General features: G+C 45.9%; 1 protein-coding gene across 8 annotated transcripts in view; it reads right to left on the reverse strand.

Moving 5' to 3' along the window:
* The window catches only part of sh3tc1 (SH3 domain and tetratricopeptide repeats 1), a 91,832-nt gene that overhangs the window by 37,956 nt on the left and 33,392 nt on the right, over nt 1–20,484 (reverse strand). For all 8 annotated transcript variants that reach the window (XM_078542054.1, XM_078542033.1, XM_078542089.1 and 5 more), the window contains 2 exons: nt 16,484–16,617; nt 8,106–8,147 (listed from right to left, as the gene is read on the reverse strand). In XM_078542054.1, coding sequence (XP_078398180.1) covers nt 8,106–8,147; nt 16,484–16,617 — 176 coding nt within the window. The remainder of the gene's footprint in view (nt 1–8,105; nt 8,148–16,483; nt 16,618–20,484) is intronic.

Below are 20,484 nucleotides of genomic sequence, written 5' to 3' on the forward strand. Positions count from 1 at the left end.
TGTTGCTGCCAAGGCAAAATGATGTTCTGCCTATCACACAAATGATTAATGTGGTATATGAATTTCAGTGCCAGTATGATGTTAGGTATGTAGGCCGTACATCCCAAAGACTGGCAGGTCGTTTCAAACAGCATGTCCCTTCGGCTGATCACAACAGGCAAGTTACTGGCCGTGCTCAACCGCAACAGGCAAGTTACTGGCCGTGCTCAACCGCAACAGGCAAGTTACTGGCCGTGCTCAACCGCAACAGGCAAGTTACTGGCCGTGCTCAACCGCAACAGGCAAGTTACTGGCCGTGCTCAACCGCAACAGGCAAGTTACTGGCCGTGCTCAACCGCAACAGGCAAGTTACTGGCCGTGCTCAACCGCAACAGGCAAGTTACTGGCCGTGCTCAACCGCAACAGGCAAGTTACTGGCCGTGCTCAACCGCAACAGGCAAGTTACTGGCCGTGCTCAACCGCAACAGGCAAGTTACCGGCCGTGCTCAACCGCAACAGGCAAGTTACTGGCCGTGCTCAACCGCAACAGGCAAGTTACCGGCCGTGCTCAACCGCAACAGGCAAGTTACTGGCCGTGCTCAACCGCAACAGGCAAGTTACCGGCCGTGCTCAACCGCAACAGGCAAGTTACTGGCCGTGCTCAACCGCAACAGGCAAGTTACCGGCCGTGCTCAACCGCAACAGGCAAGTTACCGGCCGTGCTCAAACACAACAGGCAAGTTACCGCCCGTGCTCAAACACAACAGGCAAGTTACCGCCCGTGCTCAAACACAACAGGCAAGTTACCGCCCGTGCTCAAACACAACAGACAAGTTACCGCCCGTGCTCAAACACAACAGGCAAGTTACCGCCCGTGCTCAAACACAACAGGCAAGTTACCGCCCGTGCTCAAACACAACAGGCAAGTTACCGCCCGTGCTCAAACACAACAGGCAAGTTACTGCCCGTGCTCAAACACAACAGGCAAGTTACTGCCCGTGCTCAAACACAACAGGCAAGTTAGTGACCGTGCTCAAACACAACAGGCAAGTTAGTGACCGTGCTCAAACACAACAGGCAAGTTACTGCCCGTGCTCAAACACAACAGGCAAGTTACTGACCGTGCTCAACCAACCCGGGCTTGCAAAACTCAAAACAGAGTGTCCAACATTAGATGTGATTCCATAATTGGGCAGCATTTTCTAAGCAACCCCGAGTGTGCTAAGAATTACGCTGACAATCAATTTAAGATTATCAGTCAGGCTTGCAGTATGGCGCGGTTACGTGTGCTAGAAGCTACATACATTAGTACACAGGGGCCTGTTCTTTGCAGATAGGATTCTCCCATCCCCCATTAACGGGATCAATGGCAGGCAGGGAGGGGGACAGAATTTGGTGAGAGGCCCAAAAATCGGTTTCATGCCGGTATGAATTTTCAGCGGGATCTTCTGATGCTGTCCACCATGGCTAATGGGATGCAAATGAAGGCTAACTGCAATTGCCGCCCCCCATCCCCCCTCCATTCCCCCCCCCCGCCATCCCCCATCCCCCCTCCATTCCCCCCCATCCCCCCTCCATTCCCTGCCCCCATCCCCCCTCCATTCCACCCCCCCATCCCCCCTCCATCCACCCATCCCCCCTCCATTCCCACCCCCCATCCCCCCTCCATTCCACCCCCCATCCCCCCCATCCACCCTCCATTCCCATCCACCCTCCATTCCCTCCCCCCCCATCCCCCTCCATCCACCCTCCATTCCCCCCCCCCCCACCATCCCCCCACCCCCACCATACCCGATTCTCCATTACACCAGCGGGAGAATGTGCCTGGACAAGCATGACATGCAGAAGTCAGGACTTATCTTTAGGGCCTTGCTCGGACCGCGGACATCCTAGGAGATGATGCTGGAAGCCTACAGCTACCAGACCCTGGAGGAACAGGTGGCATCATATGGTGGGTGGATCCTCATGCACATGGCTCTGCCATGAAGGAGCTATCGGAAGATGGAAGGTCTCCTCACAGCAGCTTCGAGTTCTGAAGTGCTGTGGATCTGCATGGACTTTGCTGATACTTCGGCCCTGTTTCGGAACTTTATGGGCTTTGCCATGGGCTGTTAAGGATAAGGTGAAGGGGGAAAGGGGAGAAGAGGAAGGTTTAGGTGCGAGTGGGAGAGGAAGGTCTTAGGGAGGGTGGAGGCGAAGCCGTGGGGTGGGGGCAAAGGTATCGGGGTGGGGGGGGGGGGTGAAGATGGGAAAGGGGGAGGGAGTTCAAGGGGGGAAGGAGGGAGTTCGGAGGGGGGAAAGGAGTAACGGCGAAGAATGGTACAAGTGGGGAGGGAGGTGTAAGGGGGAGGAAGGTGTAAGGGAGGGAGTTCAGGGTGGGGGAGTGGAGGTGTCTGTGGGGAGGGGAGGGTACAGGGGGAGGAAGGAGTGAGGGTGGAGGAAAGAGTTGGGGGCTGGGGTGGGGGGGGGGGGGTGGGGGGGGGGAGGAAGATGCAAGGTGGGTGGGTGGGCTGGAATGTCCAGGTGAACACGCAAAGGAGGGGTTTGTGGGGTCAATGGTTGCTCCTGGGGAGCAAACTCAGGATGGTTGTGGTAGGAGGGGATGGTTAGAATAACAGGGAGCAGAGGGAGTCAGTTGGGTGAGGGTGCAGTAGAAGGGGCAGCAAGGCTGGTTGGTGGGGGCATGGAGGCAAACAGGGACCCTGGGGTTTGGGAAAGAGGAGATCGGGGAGTTCAACATGGACCAGGGTGGGTTTCCCTGGAAGGTAGGGAACATGCACATTCACCTGGACATCCTGGAATGAGAAGGGTTCGAGCTGGAAGGTGACGGTGGGGAGGTTGAAGGTTATGCTGGGGTGGTGGGGGTGGCTATTGTTATGGGGGGATAAAAGGACACATGAGACTGGAGAAGGAGAAATGATGGCTGAGCTCACCAGAAATCTGACTTCTGCCATCCTTGCGATATCAAAAGCAAGCAGAGCCTCATGTTGGATGGGCACAGGTGCTGCATGGGAGTGCAGTCAGTGGGTGGGCGGAGATGCAGGTCAGCTCAGATGGACAAGAGAACGTCAGTAGGCAGCTTTGAAAATGCTTGGGACGCTAAGATGAGTGAGATGGTTGAAAGCTCCGCGTGAGCGGGAGTGTGCTTGCATGAGGCTTTGTTAGGCCCTGTCACAGTCACTTCTCCACCCAGATTCCCTCGTGGTCCGGCTGTATGCAGCTGACCTGCTAGTGTTGGGGGGAGATAGGGAAAGTCTCGTGAAGCCTATATAATGATGCTGAAAGGCAACAGTAGAAACTATTTACTGAGAGTGAATATATTTGCAGCTAATACAGTGACAGTACTCGCCTGTGAAACGACTTTAGATCAAATTTTCTTGATTTTAAATTGCCTACCACTTCTTATAGGTGCTGCCCTGGCATCCACAGCAGGAGTGGAGGCAGCTTGTGGAGTTGTTTGACTTGCTGCCATCCTCTGGAGGGCCGCAGGGTACTTTGGCTGTCCCCCTGTGGGCCAACTGCTCCCTCTGCAGTAACAGAGGATGAGATTGCAGGGGTCACAGGCAAAGGGGTTTTGGATGGACCGGACAATTTCAGAGTCCTGAGTGGACAGCCCAAGCTGTCCTGCTGCCGCTCCTCCTCCCTTTTGGTGCCCGAGGGCTTGACTCCTTGAAGGGAAGGGACACCTGGAGCGACTTAGAGATGCCCCGTTCCCCTCTCGCGTTGCCACTGCATGAACGCAATCATGGCAACGTCAATGGAGTGCAGGCCCGTGTGCATCTCCAGCAGAAACTGGGGGTTTCTGCTGTACAAGGCGCTCCATGGCGTCCGCCATCCTCCCCATGGAGACCTTAGTGCACACATGTGGGCAACACTTCATCAGAGAGCAGGTGGGTGGACTCCTCTGGCTCACGTGCCACTCTGTTGAGGGCTTCCAACAGCTCTGCCTGACGTTCCGCTGCCTCTTACTGACTCTCCACCATGATTTAGAAGACCGGTTCCAGAGGCTGGTCACCTGACTCAGACCTCACAGATGCCTCTTCCCCAGCAGTCCTCAAAGAGTTGCGAAGCTCGGCTGAAGCTGCCTCCACCTGCTGCAGACACATGTCATGCGGTGACCACCAGATTGTTGAGATCCTTCCTAAACTAGCACAAATACCCACTGAGGTGTGCAAAGAGTGCAAGTGGCTGCTGTGACACCTCTACAGGTGTGGATCTCTCCTCTTCTGCTCCCTCCTGGCATGTCTCTGGTCTGACGCCTGATAGGGAGTCCTCCTCCTTGGGCCTTGGCCTCTTCCTGGAGGCACCTGTAAGTGATGGAAGAGTGCTAGTGACAGCATCAGCTGCCTCCAACATGGAGGCACATTTGACCCTCAGGTTTGCATTGAATGGATGAATCGTTACTAGGTGGATGCCCAAGGCTGAGCTTCCCTTCACTAATGGCTCCATTCTGTTCCAGTCCTCAGATGCCCTCTCCTCAAATTCCATCAGAGACCCAAAAAATTGTCCCCCCCCACTGCAACCCTGTCTTCTCCCGTTCTCTGCAATTGTGACAGAGCTTCTCCTGCTCAAAGAACATGTTTGAGAGGAGTTGCATGTTGCATGGATTAGAGCAGTGGAAATTGGTTCATTTATCAAACCTCCCCTCATAAGACAGCCAACTTTTGTGGCATGTCACTATTGGTGCAAATTGGGCAGAAGGGTTGTGAACCAGCTCCCTCCAGAGCGCTGAGCAAATCCACATGCAAGGGGAAAGCTCAGACAGGAATGTGATTTGCAGAGGTTGCTTGTCTGCGCCTAAGCCAGTTCCCCTTCCACCCCCCGCACCCCCCTCCTCCCACAGAGTTCCATGTCTGCTGAAGGGTGAGGGAAGCACAGTGGACACTTCACCACAGCTTGGATGTACTGAAGTGGGACAGTGAAGCAGGACATGCCGTGCCACTGGGCCTTGCACCCTGACATATTGGATCATTGTGGTTTGTGTGACCATCCGATAAGACTTACCCTGGCTGACGAATAAAGTCATTCATCCTCTTCTGGCACTATGTTGCCGATCTCTTGTGTACCCCCCTGGGCACTGACGGCATTGGCCACCTCCACCCATGTAGCGTTGGTATCGCTGCTTGGCCTCATCCTCCCATCAGGCGAGTACAGCACATTCCTGCGCACCTCGACATGGTCCAGAAGGACATACAGGGAGGCATCACTAAATTCCGGAGCTGAGACGGCAGATGACTTTGCAGGCATCTGTTTTGACATTGTGGATGTCCAGGCGCCTTTTAAATATGGTGCCCAGATATGACAGCGGAATGTGTGTCATCAAGCCCGCCCCACAATGGAAGACAGTGCGAAACCCCCAGATGTGTCATTCATTATGTCAGGGCTGGAAGATGTAGCATGGCTTTCCGTTAGTCTCCATAGCAGGAGATACACCCCACCCCCGCCACAGGACTTAATCCCAGATGGGAGAATTCCAGCCATTGTTCCCGTTTCAACTAAACAAAATAGGCGACAGCCATTCTCTGGTTCATTCCCCAAGGCAATGCTTTAACCAATCAGAGAAAACCTGCCTGGTTTGAATTTAAACAAACTTGGCAGTTAACGGTCAGTCATCAGTTAACTGGTGCATTCTCTATGGCAACTCCTCCATCAATCGGAGTCCACTTCCCAACTAATCAGCATTCTCTTCTCATAAAGTATAAATTGTTGTTCCCTTTACATTTAGTGTTCTTGCGAATTGTCCTGAATGCAAGACGAAAAACTTCGACAATGTCTTTTTTCAGCAATATTCAAATTCTGTAATACCAAATGACTACTTTACAGTTTACTTGACTTCTGAAGTGCACACAGAAGACATAGAAGTTAGAAGCTACATTTACCTGTGGCCACTATTCAGAATTATCCACAAATTGTATAACACTAAAAATCAACCAAGTAGGGCTACATTGAAAGAATCCAGTTTAAGAAAACATTGTGAGAATTTGCAAATATACTGATTTAGCTCCATTTACAGTATTCAACAATAGTCATAGTAGAAATAAGAGATCCTTTTCCACTTTATTACAGACAGAATATGGGAATGCGTGCGTTAGCCTCTGCACCCGATATTCCATCATGACTCATGGGCTGCAATGGAAGTCCAGAGCCGGAATATTACCTGTCAAAGTGCTTACACACAATTTTTTTTGTGCCATTTTTAATCATTGAAATAAGATGCACAATGTATTTTACACGGGGGGAGGGGGGCTGCACCACCTTCCTGCCCACCCCCATAATACTGGGGGTGGGCGGGTGCTGAAATAGGCAGCCTGCCCACCATATTTAAATAGCTAATCAAGGGTTAATTAGGCTTGTTACCAAGCCAACTGACTCTGATAATATGCTACCCACGCTACAAAACAACGTTGTGGGAATGGGCAGCCAGATTTTTAAATTAATCTTTTCAAAGGGCAGGAAGGAAGGAGGGGTTTGGGGGTTTCTATCTTTGGGAGCTGCCCTTTGCCAGTTGGGTGTCGGCCCCCCCTAAGATAGAAACCCTCCCGTATCTTCCTACCCACCCGCAGCCATAAACCTGCTCTACTCCGACCTGTCCAAATCCTCCCCACCCAAGATCCCAGGGATCCATGAGCCTTCTACCCCTTCTCTTGCAGTCCTGCCAATAACATGCTCTTCATGCTGCCAGGACTGATGGAGCTGCTAGCCAATCGGATTGGCCAACTGCTCCCAAGGGTGTGACTTCCTCCCCACTGAGGGGCAGAAGCCCCACTTGGCCCACCTGTGACATATCATGGCTATGGGGCGGGCCGGAGTGAAGCAGATCAGTTCCATGCCAACTTTGCTTCCAGGCGAGGCACGGAGGTGGGAGGGGGGAGGGGGCTGGAGGTGGGCCATCCGGCCACTGCCCCCCTGGATTACTCAGCCTGTGGATTATGTTGTCATTTTCTTCTTCTCCTCAACAAAAACAAGTTCAGCTCTGGAAATCCCTTCCTGAAGCTAGGGTATTTAAATGACCTTCCAAATAAGTTATATGAAGTTGAAATGACCTGTTTAATTATATTGTCAAATGAATGTCAGCATGTGAATAACCTTTCTGATAACAGCTTTATATTAATGAGATACTTTCCTTTTCAACTTTTGAGAAAAGATATGCATTCATTGAGTATCAATTACAAACTCAAAAGCAGATTCAATTGAAGCAGTATACCTCACTTAATCAGCACAATTCAGCACCTTTATTTTCAAAGTGAAGCCACAGTGTTCTTTGTTCTGGCTACAATGAGAGTACAGCATGCAGTACTTGATACATAAGCACCTTGGGATATATTACTACATTAAAGGTACAAATACACATTGCTGTTGTTGTTACTATAGTCGTTCTGGTTTCCGTAACATATGGTGGTAATTCAGCCCTTCAGTGAATGCAGAGATAAACAATAAGCTGAACCCCAGAGGAAATAGCTTTGAGAAACAAATTAATATGCTCAGGTTCTTCAGCGTTGGAGAGAAATGTCTCAAAGTGGATTTTAAAGAAGCATATAAAATTCTTAATGGGTTGGAGAAGGTACACTCGAAACAATGCTTCCAAATATGCCAAGAAAGCAAGGGCAAACAGAAAATTTAAAACGGACATTGGAAAGGATTTCTTTATGCTTAGTGCTCTGCCACATACTAGAAAATTTAGGAGAGGGAGAGTAATCAGCAGCTGGAACTGTTGCTCAGAAAAGTGGTTAAAACCAGGACACTGGAATCATTGAAGGAATCAGTTAAAAGGCAAATGGGATGATGATAAGATTGCTATTCTGGAAGGATGCCATCAAAAGGACTTCAGGTCCTTCTTCATCCAAATCTATCCGTGCAATAAAAAAATAACCTTGCACGCTGTTTGAATGGATTCCAAAACTTGACAAAACATTTTGATCAAAGGATGTAACATGGTTATTCTTTTTATTTTATGCAAGATAAGCCTAGTTACTTACAGTATTATGTAGATAGCAAAAAGCTAAAACGGTTCTGTAAATTCAAGGATGCAAGAAGATCGAAGGTCAATGATTCCATATGAATAAGTGATATCCCTTATGATGTAAATTAATGTTCAATTTATATTAAACAGGTTCTCATTTTATTACCTTTTTCATCCTCATATTGTGGATTCGATGGTCCCAATTTATCTGGATATAAAAATAACACAATAGTCAGGGAATCACATGCTTGTTCAGTCTGTTTGATGAACAGAAAACATGCTAAGTATCACAGATTTTAATTAACAGTACATACTTTTAAAATGAAAGAAAACAGAGAACACCCCAAAAGTGCAGTTGATAAAACCTTTCAATAATACCTTAATATCTTGCATCTTTCTCAATTAAACACATATGATACAGCAACATAAAAAGTAATATATTTAGGATCATTTTATCTAATATTTTTATTTAAGGGGATGTTATTGCAGTTTTCTGTTGGGTTGATGTCAAGGCAGAACTAACAGAAACTACCAGCTTGAAAAACTGCTCTGCTGGTGGATCTGGCAGCTTTACACTACAGCAGACATTATAGCCTCTGCAGTATAAGCAAGTTTTTGACTTTAGCTTTAGATGCAAAAATCGAAAATTCAGAGAATTATCTGTCAGATATGAGTGCTCATTTTCGGACAATCCAGTTCAAAAGTTGAGATAAACTGTATTTAACTGAGATAAACTGTATTTAACCATCGCAGAAGTCCATGACGGGTTCATAAGTATTGGCCAGAATGGCTGATGATGAATCATATAGTGAAGTATATATGGGGCTGTGGTGAAGAAAGCAGCTTAATTGAATGGGATAAACTGGAGAAAAACAGTGCACACTGTACCACGTGGAGCCAGGGGACTACAGAATGAAGAAATACCAATGTGTAATTTGGATTGGCAAGAGAACAGTCTGGGATAGATTGAAGGACTGAAACCAGCAAACAACCTAGCATTTTTGGACATTTCAAGTAAAATACAGCCACCTCCATAATTATGAATGGGCTCAAATTTCCTGTCACTCAACACTGGCGAGACAAAAGCCTTCCATTCAGTTTCCATCACTTTCTCCACTCTAACTCCAGTTCCCATCTTTTCCCAGGTGCCCAAAGTCAGCCAGACAATATACAACCCGAAACCTGGAGTCAGCTTTAATGAAACTGAATGTGGCATTTAGAGAAAACTACTTCCCTCTCCAAAATATCAGTGTCCAGCCGAACTCATCTCTATAGCTGATCCCTTATCCATGTCTTTATCCTTAACTGGCTCCTGCATGTCACATTACATAAACTCCACCTCATCCTATCACACATAAAACCCGACTCATCTATTATGTCAATCCATGACTGCCCATCACGTACAGAAATTCAAAAATCCACTTCCTGGGGGAGGATTTTTCCCTCACGGGGCGGGCTCGGTGGGGGAGGTCAGGAAGCCGATTGCCACCCGCAAATCAGGGCCAGATGGCGATTTCATGCTAGCGGGCCAATTAAGGCCTGCCCAGCGTGAGTTGCGCGCGGCAGCACTCAGTGCTGTCAGTGTGTGGGGGGTGAGAAAAGTGAGCAAGGAACTTCGCTCCCCGAGGCACAGAGCTGCCTCAAGGAGATGAAGAGTTTAAAACGTTAAAAATAACGATTTTAAAAAGGTTATAAAACATGTCCCCTTACGTGACTGTCACATGAGCAGGGACATGTTATAAATGAAATGTTAAAATTTTAATTTTATTTTTCTTTGCTGTTGAAAACCTCATTCACACCTAAAATTGCAAAGGCCGCTTGATCTTTTCGCCTGCCCGCCAACCATAAAGATTGGGCGGGCAGTGAAAAATTTCTTTTAATTATAACCTTAATGGCCTTAATAGGCCTTTTAATTGTCGGCGGGCGCGCTGCTGACTCCGGCGGGCGCCCACTGGCCGAAATATCGCGCGAACATGTCGGGACGCTCACCCAACATCATCGCACATAATTTCATGCTCGGTTGGCTTGGGCACACGCCTGCCCGACATGCTAAAAATGCTGGCCCTGGTCTTTACATCTCTCCTTGACCCTTACCCCTTTCGACCTTTGTAATCTCCTACAGCTTTAGATCCCACCCCACACACTGCATTTTTCCAAGCCTGATCCACCTTTGCTCTCCAACACTGATTCTGCCACCATCCCCCCACCCCACTGGCCTGCAAAGTTGGCAGCAGAGGCTGGAGAAATACACTCAATACACACTTACTGGAACTCCGTCTCTAAACATTTGCTACATCTCTCCCCATATTTAAAAGCCACCTTAAAACCCACTTCATCGGTATGTGCCATCTTCCCTAATCCCACTTTTACTTGGATCCAACAGTAGCAACTTGTATTTGTACACCACCTTTAACTTATTGATATCAGTGTTACCTGCATCCGGCAGGTATATTCATGCTTTTAGGGTGTAGTAGGCTTGGGCTTTATTGCTTTTCAGAAAGGAATGGTGGAAGGACTAGGAAGACAGAGTATCAGACAAAAACATAAAAACAGATAAGACAGGGAGAGCTTGGAAACAAAGGCTTTGGGTAACAAGACTGTCAAGAAACGTTCACATATTATGATGAAGGTTATGCTCATTATTCTGAGTACAGAACACATTCAATATCCAACAGGAATAATGTAGCATATTTCAGGAGAAATTTTAAAAATGCCAGCTACTAAATTCGCCACAAGTGATTTTTTTTGATACAGTGGTAGAAAAATGTGAGAACAGAGAAACGACTGAAAATTAATATCAATTGATATTGGTACCTGACTGGGTCCTAGGTATGGCTGTCATTTTGTGGAATATGTGAATATGTGAAAGATTCCTTATTCCAGTCCTACTCAAGCCCCCTTCCTCATCTCTTTTTCCAATACAATAATGGCTGTATCAGTATAGCTTCCCTCTCTTGTCATGAACTGGAAAACTTCATTGACTTGATTTCCAAATTCCACCCTTCGTCTCGTCCATTTCTGACTCTTCCCTTCCCTTCCTGGACTTCTCTCTCTCAATTTATGAAGATGCCTGGGATCATGTGCATCTTTGCGTGGAGTATGGAGGAGTCCATGCACACTATGGCCAAGAATTTATGGCCCCTCCCACCTGGCGGGATATTATGGTCCCACTGAACCAAATGGAGATTTAGGTGGCTCACTGCAACCGCTGGGTTGGGCGGGGGTGTGCACGCCGTAAAGTCCTGGCCTATGAGTTCTGGCATGTCCCAGAAATTTGATCGCATAACTTCATCCACAGAGAGGATGGCAGCTACAATGGAGGGCTAGGTTGAGCATTTAGCCTATATGCATTTGGACCTACATTCCATCGCCCAGCCATAGAGGGGGATAAGGCACCTGGTCCTTTTTCCAGGAACCCCTTTCCCCCGAAGACAGTGCCATTGTGCTCCAAGATGGAGGAGGAGCACATGCCAACTACCCAGGGCCTTCGTCTCAGGAGACCCTCAGGATTAGCAGCATCTTCTCATCCCCTCCACCATTGATCCCAATATAGCTCCAGCAGGTAAAGCTGTTGGAGATATCCATTAAAGGCTCATTCACATTTATGGCCTCCTCCCCAGGCTCAGGCAACTCATCCTCTCCTGAGGAGGGGTGATGCTCCTCGTACTTGTCCTGTTGCAATATGTGTCCATGTTACATGGCAGGTTGTGCAGTGCACAGCAGACTATTACTATTCATGACACCCTCTGAGGTGCGTACTGCAGGGCCCCTCCAGAATGGTCAAGGCAGTGGAAGCGCTCTTTAAGCAAGCCAACGGCATGTTCAATGATGGTTCTGGTGGAGGAATAAGCTCAATTGTACCGCTCCTCCCCTGCACTCTGGGGATGCCTCACTGGTGTCATCAACCACGCCTCCAGTTACCCAGGATCCAGCTGTCAACCTGGGCTGGGGCCTCAAAAATCCCCAGGAGCTGTGAGTGACACCAGATGTATGCATCGTCACAGCTCCCTGAAAACGAGCACTGATCAGGACTCTTCACCTGTGGTCACACACCAGCTGCGCATTCAAGGAGTAAAAGCCTTTGCGATTCGCAAATGCAGCTTACTGGTCCCAGAGAACTCCAATGGTCACAAGTGCAGTTACTGATCCTTGCCATCTAGGAAAACGAGCGATGGCCCTGAAGTGCATTAATCTTGCCGCCTAGCTGTCATCATCTGTGGAGAAGTGGATGAAGCCATTGGAACAGGGCATTAGTCACCTCCTTTATGCACCTCTGTGGGGCAGCCTTTGATATGCTACATATATTACCCCTTGCATCCCAGATTCCACTGCTGGTGAAGAAATTGAGCGTCAGAGACTTTGAGGGCCACTGGGATGGGGTTCCAAACAAATCCAAGTGGTTGCAGGTCTTGCTCAACAATCCCACATATCTCAGCTACCATTTTCCAGGGCATCCTCAGCCATCTCTGGCATTTCCTCACTGACATCTGAAGGCATTTAGTTCTTGTCCTGAGGCTGCGTTGACGTGACAGTTCCCAGGACGGCTGCATCCAAACCAGCCTCCCCCTCTGGTGCTGCCTGTTGTTGGCATTGTGGTCTCTGTTGTTGAGCAGCAAGAGCTCTCCTTTGTCGCATCCTCTCCTCCTGCTCCCAAGGTTGCAGGAATATCGGGTGAATGAGACCCATGGGTATTCCTGCAATTGAACTGTGTTAAGAGATCAGGCATTAAGATGAAAACATGTTTATCATGGTTCTCATCTATAGAACTAATGAGCAGTGAGTACCTTAAATCTTAACCCAAAACCTCACCCACACACTAGGCTCCTCCCACTTTGATCAGCAATCTTTGTATTCCAACATGCATTTGCAACAAACCCTGAAATGGTGCATGTTATCCTCGAAACCCAATCTTATACCTTCCACCATCCTCCTGTCACCTTTACACTTGCACCCCATTGCCCTTGGCCCAACCAACATAACCTTCCCTCTGTAATTCCTGAACCTCCTCCCATTAGAACCTATCACTATTGACCTGGATGTGTCATCTCTCCTCCACTCTGCCTACACCCATCCCAGTTGAGATGCCTAACCTGACCCGAAGCTCTTCGGTCATCAGTCTTACTGTTTTCAGCCGCTGCCATGCCCCATCCCACAAAACCTTCGAATACCCGACCGTGAGATTGAAACCGTCCACTATCGAAACCGATTCCCCACTGTGACTGTTCCCTCTGCCACTCAGCACCCTCAATGCAACCCACAGGTCCAAAATGTTGACAGAACCAACTCCACCCTTTAAGCCCCTCATTCACCTCACCTCCACAGTCTGTACCTCCATCCTCCCCCCCCCTCACATTACCACTGCACCCAAGTCACTTTTCCATCTCCACACTTCTATACACCCGAATCCCAACCTTTCAACCCCCACTCCCTACCCTGACCCAACCACTGCCTTGCCTTTCTGGCCCCAGGCCTCCATGCAAGCTGTCATTCTCCTGTTCCCCTTCCTTGTGCTGTAGAGTTCAGCAAGGAGAGCCACTGACCTTAGACATAACAGCAAAAAAGCGACTGTTGCACACCGCCTTTAAACAAATGGGAACCGGGTGCCATGAGATTCTCCTGCACCACTGACTTAATTGTGGAAGTAAGGGTAATTTCAAAAAGTTTAAACATAATGGGTATTCATGGCAAATGTATTACAAGTAGGAACCTGTCACAGGATGTTGCAAGATCAGACACACTGTTGACTTAATCTCTGTATTTCAACCCACCTTTGGGAAATCAAAATTTCAGCTCCCCCCCAGCTCCTCTCCTCATACCCCATAAAGCCGGTAAGGGACAACCTGATATAGGGGAGGAGAAATAGGTAGCAGCTTTAGGAAGAAGGGCAAGTGTAAAAAAAGTGCACTTAAACTCCAAATTGATTTTTTTTTCAGGAAGTCTTAGTACAAAAAGGTTTTAGGGCAAATCAAAAGCATGGCAGGGAGGCTAAAAAATGAAAAGACAAAATTTGAGAGAATTATAGTGATTTCACAGATGGAACTATAGTTGAATGTTCAGTTTTCTCCCACTGAACAAGGCCTTCTGGTAGCACGTGTTATCTCCTACAATTAACATTAAATCCTACCTCATGTGGCATTCTGTAAAATATTTATCCTTCAATCAACATCACAAAAAACAGATTCTCTGCTCATTGTCACATTGCTGTTTGTCGGAGCTAAATTGGTTTGAGCAAATTGGCAGCTGCATTTCCTATATTACAATGATTACATTTCAAAAGTACTTCTTTATCGTAAAGCACTTTGAGATGCCCAGTGGTCACAAAAGGCACTATGTGAATACAATTTTTAAAAATATCTCTGCATGTGTAACATGCTTTCCTACTAGTAACAGTAACCAAGCTTCAAAAGTAATCTATTGGCCATGAAGTGGATTGGAACATCTTGAGCGGGATACAATCATTTTTAAATTATTTACTTTTAGGAATATAGGAATGGGGCAGACCATTTAGCCCCTGATGCCTGTTCTGTCACTCAAGGTCAAAGATCGCCTATTGCATCATAACTCCATATACCGCCTTTACCCCATATCTCTTAATATCTCTGGTTAACAAAAATTTATCGATCACGGATTTAAAATTTACATGTGATCTAGCATCAACTGCCATTTGTGGAAAAGAGTTCCAAACTTCTACCATCCTATGTAGAAGTGTTTCCAAATTTCACTCTAACTTCTAGACTCTGCCCCTAGTCCTAGACTCCCCAACCAGCAAAAATAGTTTCTTTCTATCTACCTTCTTTGTCCTTCTAAATTCCAGGGAGTACACCCCTAGTTTGTGCAATCTATCCTCTGAATTTAACTCGTGTGCCGTTAACCCTTAACCCACACCCTCCAGATGTCAGCAACAGTGTTAAGACAGCATTTAGTACCTAACCCTAATAACATTTAGGGCGTTAAGAGTCAATCATCTCGTACGGGACTGGATTCACATGTAGGTTAGCCTAGGTAAAGTGGACTGATCCTTATCCTAAGAGGTATCAGCAAGTCTGTTGGATTTATTGTGCCAGCCCACAAATTACCATATTTATTAAATTCAATGTTATAATTTGCCATGGTGGGATTTAAACTCATGGCTAAGTAGTTGGTAGCCTAGTCTCATGTTAGGAAATAGAGACAGTTTGAGTAAGTTATATTTGTATTTGTGGGTGTTAGGAGTGAGTTCTAGTTTTAAAGTTTGATTTATATTTCTGTATTTGTGTTAAAAAAAGGTCAAGTTGAGTGTTAGTTTCACTTTAAAAGATGCCTGCATTTCTCATGAGTTTTATGACTCCTAAAGAGTAGTTAAGCAAATAAGAGTAGAAAAGAAAACTGTGCTGTTGCTTAGAGGCAGGCCCCAGCTATATACACACCACACACAGAAACGCTAAAGAAATAGCAGTTTTGAGTTCAGCTGAGAGCAGCTACCAGGCAGAAACAACCTAGAAGGGGCAGATAGCCAGTCCCAAGCTAAAGTTGGTTGAAAGTAACTGCCAAAGAGAGACTGAAGCAAAAGGGGCAGATAGGAAGTCCCAAGCTAAAGAAGAAAGTCCCCAAATCCAGAGAAGTGGAACAGGAGAAAGTCCCAAGCAGATCTTCCTAGTCATAGGAAGGACAGGAACCTGGAAAAGGTGTTAAATTAAATTAACAGTGAGGGGCAGAGAGGAAGGCTCCAAGCTTCAAGTTAAAGAGACAAAAGCTCAGGAAGCAGATTTAATGCGAGAAGCCAGAAGGTCCAAAGAGACAACTGAAGGTCTATAACTTCTTGCTATGGGCATGTGAAGCAGTAGTGTACTGTTGACAGTTGAGTCAGGTGAGAAACAGTGCGTGGAAGAAAGCTTGAGCGCATGTGGTGACCCAGGGGAGAGGAACATTGGAAGGAGAGTTTGAAATCCTGGAGGTGAACCCTTGCAGAAGGCGTCAGTTTGGGAGAAGATTCCAAGGCGAGTCCTTAGAGAGTGGAGATTGGAAACCCTCATGTGAAAGACAGATTCAGCGAGACTGGTTGGCTCACAGCGTAACCAGCGTCTAGGGGGAGTTGAGGAGAGATCCATAGCATCTGGTTCAGATGACATCAGTCACTTGGTTTCAGAGTGTGGTATGCCTGACCACAGGTCGCCTATTGCTTCCAATGGACTGTGTAATTGCTGTGGACATTAGAATATAAGATTTTGTAACTTGCTATCCTTACAAATCTGTATATATCTGTAAAGGTATAGTTGTGGGCGAAGGAGTATTGTGATATAATTCATCTTTTCTTGTTTAATAAATGTTTTATTCTTTTGTTAACAGTTCATCAGCTGATTCCCATGACTCTGCTCAGTAGCTAATCTCCACGTATCTAAACAAACAAATTAAAAGTTAGGATCTATCAAGTTCAGTTCCACTCTGGGATCAGGCTTGTCCAGTGGTAACATCAGCTGGGATCATAACACTCATAACCACAAAGCTCCTATAGCCTATTTAAATGCTACCCCATTAAAGTTTGTTTCTGCTGTAGTCCTCACTTACCCATTCGATAGATTGTACTGATGTCAGTCTGAATCATCTGCTTGAGCATCTTCAAAGAATCTTCTTCATTAAACTCATCCTGCTCCACAAAAAAGTATTTCTCTGCTTCGTCAATGAACAGCAGATTGTTTGCCCTATGGACAATCAAATTAGTGTGACATTCTGTAACAGGCCACAAGGTGGTGTAAGAGATTACTGCTGAGTGAATATGCTTCCAGTTTGCTCTTCCAGTGAGGAATCCCCTGGTCTCTGCTCATCATTTTCCACAAATACCAGGATTGAAGCTGTATGCACATCGGCACAGTGGCAGTAGCTCCAAGCCCTGCCACTCTGTGATATGGCGCACAGCAGTTGACAACACTGTGTATAAACCGGCATTCTGTGGATCATTATCAGATCATTAAATAGGATTTGAAATTTCAATTACATGGAGAACACTTGTTTTAACATGGATCAACGGCTGTCAGCAGTCCACTTTTTGAATGGAATGGTATGTTACCTACACTTCTACCACACTGATAGCTGCAAAGAACACCATTGTGCAGAACATTAACATACAAATGCACAGAAGGTGCTGCATCAATTTTGGTTCTTTATTGCTAGAATTATAAAATAAGAAGGTGTTTGTATAATCACAGCCTTCAAAACAGCAGTGATATGGAGTGCTAAAGTTGAGATATATGCACAACTTGCCTGCAATGATGCACATTCAGTGGAGCACATCATGCTAGTGCAACGTGTAGTCCTGCATTATAAATATTATAATTATAAATACTACAGTCTCAAGCAAAAGTTATTGCAGTTTTGAGATGTTCTAAAGTAGGCTGGAACTAATTTAAGTAATCTTATTTTACTTCAATTTTGTTTTCTGTCAACAAATCATGCATTTTCCTTGATGGAAACGGTGAGGATATTCATAGTCCCAGACTTCCCTCTCCATCTTAGCAGGAAAGAGGTTTAATGGGAATAGCAGGTCAAAAAAAGGACGTTATTTCAAAATATATTGACCTGTATTTGGCAAGGACCAGGAAGAAAGCTGCCCACAAAGATCTAGCAATCTCTGTGGTGTGATTTTCCCTGCTCTTGATGGCAATTTAAATCTGGCACCAAGTGGGTGTCTTGGCTTGCAGCTGCGTTGATGTCAGCAAGCAGGTAGGCAAACTTCAGAACTTCAAAAGGACATTGACACATTGGTGGAGTGGGCAGATAGGTGGCAGATGAAGTTCAATGCGGAGAAGTGTGAGGTGATACACTTTGGTACAAAGAACATGGAGAGACAGCATAAAATAAAGGATACTATTCTAAAGGGTGTGCAGGAGCAGGGAGACCTGGGTGTATATGTACATATGTCATTAAAGGTGACAGGACAGGTTGAGACAGCCATTTCTAAAGCATGCAGCATTCTAGGCTTCATTAATAGGGGCACAGAGTACAAGAGCAAGGAGCTTATGATAAACTTATAGAAGACACTGATTAGACCTCAGCTGGAGTATTGTGTACAGTCTGGGCGCCACACTATAGGAAGGATGTGAAGGCATTGGAGAGGGTGCAGAAGAGGCTTACAGGAATGGCTCCAGGGATGAGACACTTTAGTTATGAAGAAAGATTGGATAAGTTGGGACTGTTTTCCTTGGAGAGGAGAAGGCTAAGAGGAGACTTGATAGAAGTTTTCAAAATCATGAGGGAGCTGGACAGAGTAGATAGGGAGGAGCTGTTCCCACTTGTAAACGGATCGAGAACCAGGGGGCACAGTTTTAAATTGTTTTACAAAAGAAGCAAATGCGAGGTGAGAAAAAACTTATTCACACAGTAAGTAGTTAAGGTTTGGAATGCACTGCCTGAAATTGTGGCAGAGGCAGGTTCAATTGAGGCATTCAAGAGAGCATTGGATGATTATTTAAATAGAAACAACGTGAAGGGTTACAGGGAAAAGACAGAAGATTGGCACCAAGTTAAAATGCTCAGAGAGCCGGTGCAGACATGATAGGGTGAGAGGCCTCCTTCTACACCGTAACAATTCTGAGACTCTGAAACAATCAAAGTATTCACACACAGCAAACCAGGGAGTTAAAAACACTTCAAATGCTTTACCTATAACTTAAATTTTCAGATAGCAAAATAAATGTTTGACTCTATTAGATAGGAGTTTTTTTTACTGTTTTTAAAGGTAAGCGGATTTTTTAATCAATATAGTGAAATAAGAAGTGTAGTGAATAAGGTTAATGAGTTACAAGCACAAATAGCAGTGTGGCATAGCAGCAATAATGGAAAGGTGGCTTAAAAATGGTGAAGACTGGATGCTTAATATACAGGTTGAATATCTTTTATCCGTAAATCCGAAAAACGAACACATCCAAAAACTGCACATTTTTTGAACCTCATCGATCTTTAGCACAGGAAGTCCCTGAGCCAAGCCGACACGAACATCACCGACTGCTTTTGACCTTTAGCGTGGGAAGTCTAGTTGTTTGTCTGAACATCAACACTCTGAACCCTCTCCTACAAGCAGGAGCACAAATGCTCCCACAGGTGGGAACTTATTACAGGTATTCTAGCCATTTTATTTACTTTAGACTATAGCTAGCCTAAGCTTAGGCTATTGTAATGCAAGTAGACCGAATCATATATGCAGTACCCGAAAACCGAAACGTGATCGATCCCGAGGTTTTCAGATAATGGATACTTGACATGTACAAGGATATAAAGTGTTCAGAAAGGATAGAGAAGGAAATATAGGTGAGGTGTCAGTACTGATTAGGGAAGCTATTGCAGTGTTGGATGTCCTGAGGGGCAAGGACAGAATCCATTTGGTTAGAGTGAGAAGCAAAAAAGGTAAGACCACACTACTTGGGGTATTCTATTGACTTCTAAATAGCAAGAGGGAGAGATGGAGGAACAAATCTACAGGAAGATCACAGAGATGTGCAAGAACTATAGAGTGGTGATACTAGAGGACTTCATCCCTATCTATATTTGGGTAATTAATGTTAGCATAAAGAACAAAGAGAGGGAGGAATTTCTGAAATGTGTTCAGGAGAACTTCTTTGATCACTATGTCCTTGGCCCAACTAGAAAGGAGACATCGCTGAATCTGGTGCTGGGAAATGAGGTGGGCCAAATGGGCCAGGTATTTGTGGGGGTACATTTGGGTAAGAATGATCATCATATCATAAGGTACATATTAGTCATGCAGAAGAGCTAGGAACAACCTAATACAGAACTTCTAAATTGGAAGAGGGCTAATTTCAATGTGCTGAGAAAGGATCTAGTGAGTGTTAAATGGAACCAGAAACTGACAGGAAAAACTGCAAAAGAACAATGGGTGATTCTTAAGGAAGAGATGCTTCAGGTATAGGCTAGGTGCATAAGGTAAGGGAGATAAAAACAGGGCTCCTTCAATGACAAGGAGGTTATGATGGAATAAAAAGGAGGGTGTATGATGTATACTTGAATTCTTCAAGTGAGAACCAGGTCAAATACAAGGTTGAGAGAGGAGGTGAAGAGGTAAATAAGGCTGGCCAAGAGAGAGTATTAGAATAGAATGGCAGTCAATATAAAAAGGAACACAAAAATCTTCTACCAGCATGTAAATAGTATGAGGTGGACTGGGTGCTGTAGGGACAGAGATGGTGATAAATGCTTAGAGGCTCAGGACAAGTCTGCAATACTTAATGAGTTCTTTGTATCAATGTTTACTAAGAAAGAGTAATCTGATACAATATCGGTAGAAGCGGAGATGGTGGAGGCAATGGATAGTGTGAAATTTGAAAGAGAGATGGTACTGGAAAGGCTGGCTATGCTTAGGGTAGATAAGTCACTTGGGGTGAATGGCTTGTATCTCAAGGAAGTGGGGGTGGAGATAGCAAAAGGATTTTCCTTAATCTTCCAATCTTCCCCAGATATGGGGAGGTGTCAAGAGGAGTTGAGGGTGGCAAATGTAATACCCTTTTTCAAGAAAGGGTATGAGGACATTCCTAGAAACTACAGACCAGTTAGTTTAA

Source organism: Cetorhinus maximus, chromosome 1 (genome assembly GCF_964194155.1).
Source record: "Cetorhinus maximus chromosome 1, sCetMax3.hap1.1, whole genome shotgun sequence".
NCBI classification, from domain to species: domain Eukaryota; kingdom Metazoa; phylum Chordata; class Chondrichthyes; order Lamniformes; family Cetorhinidae; genus Cetorhinus; species Cetorhinus maximus.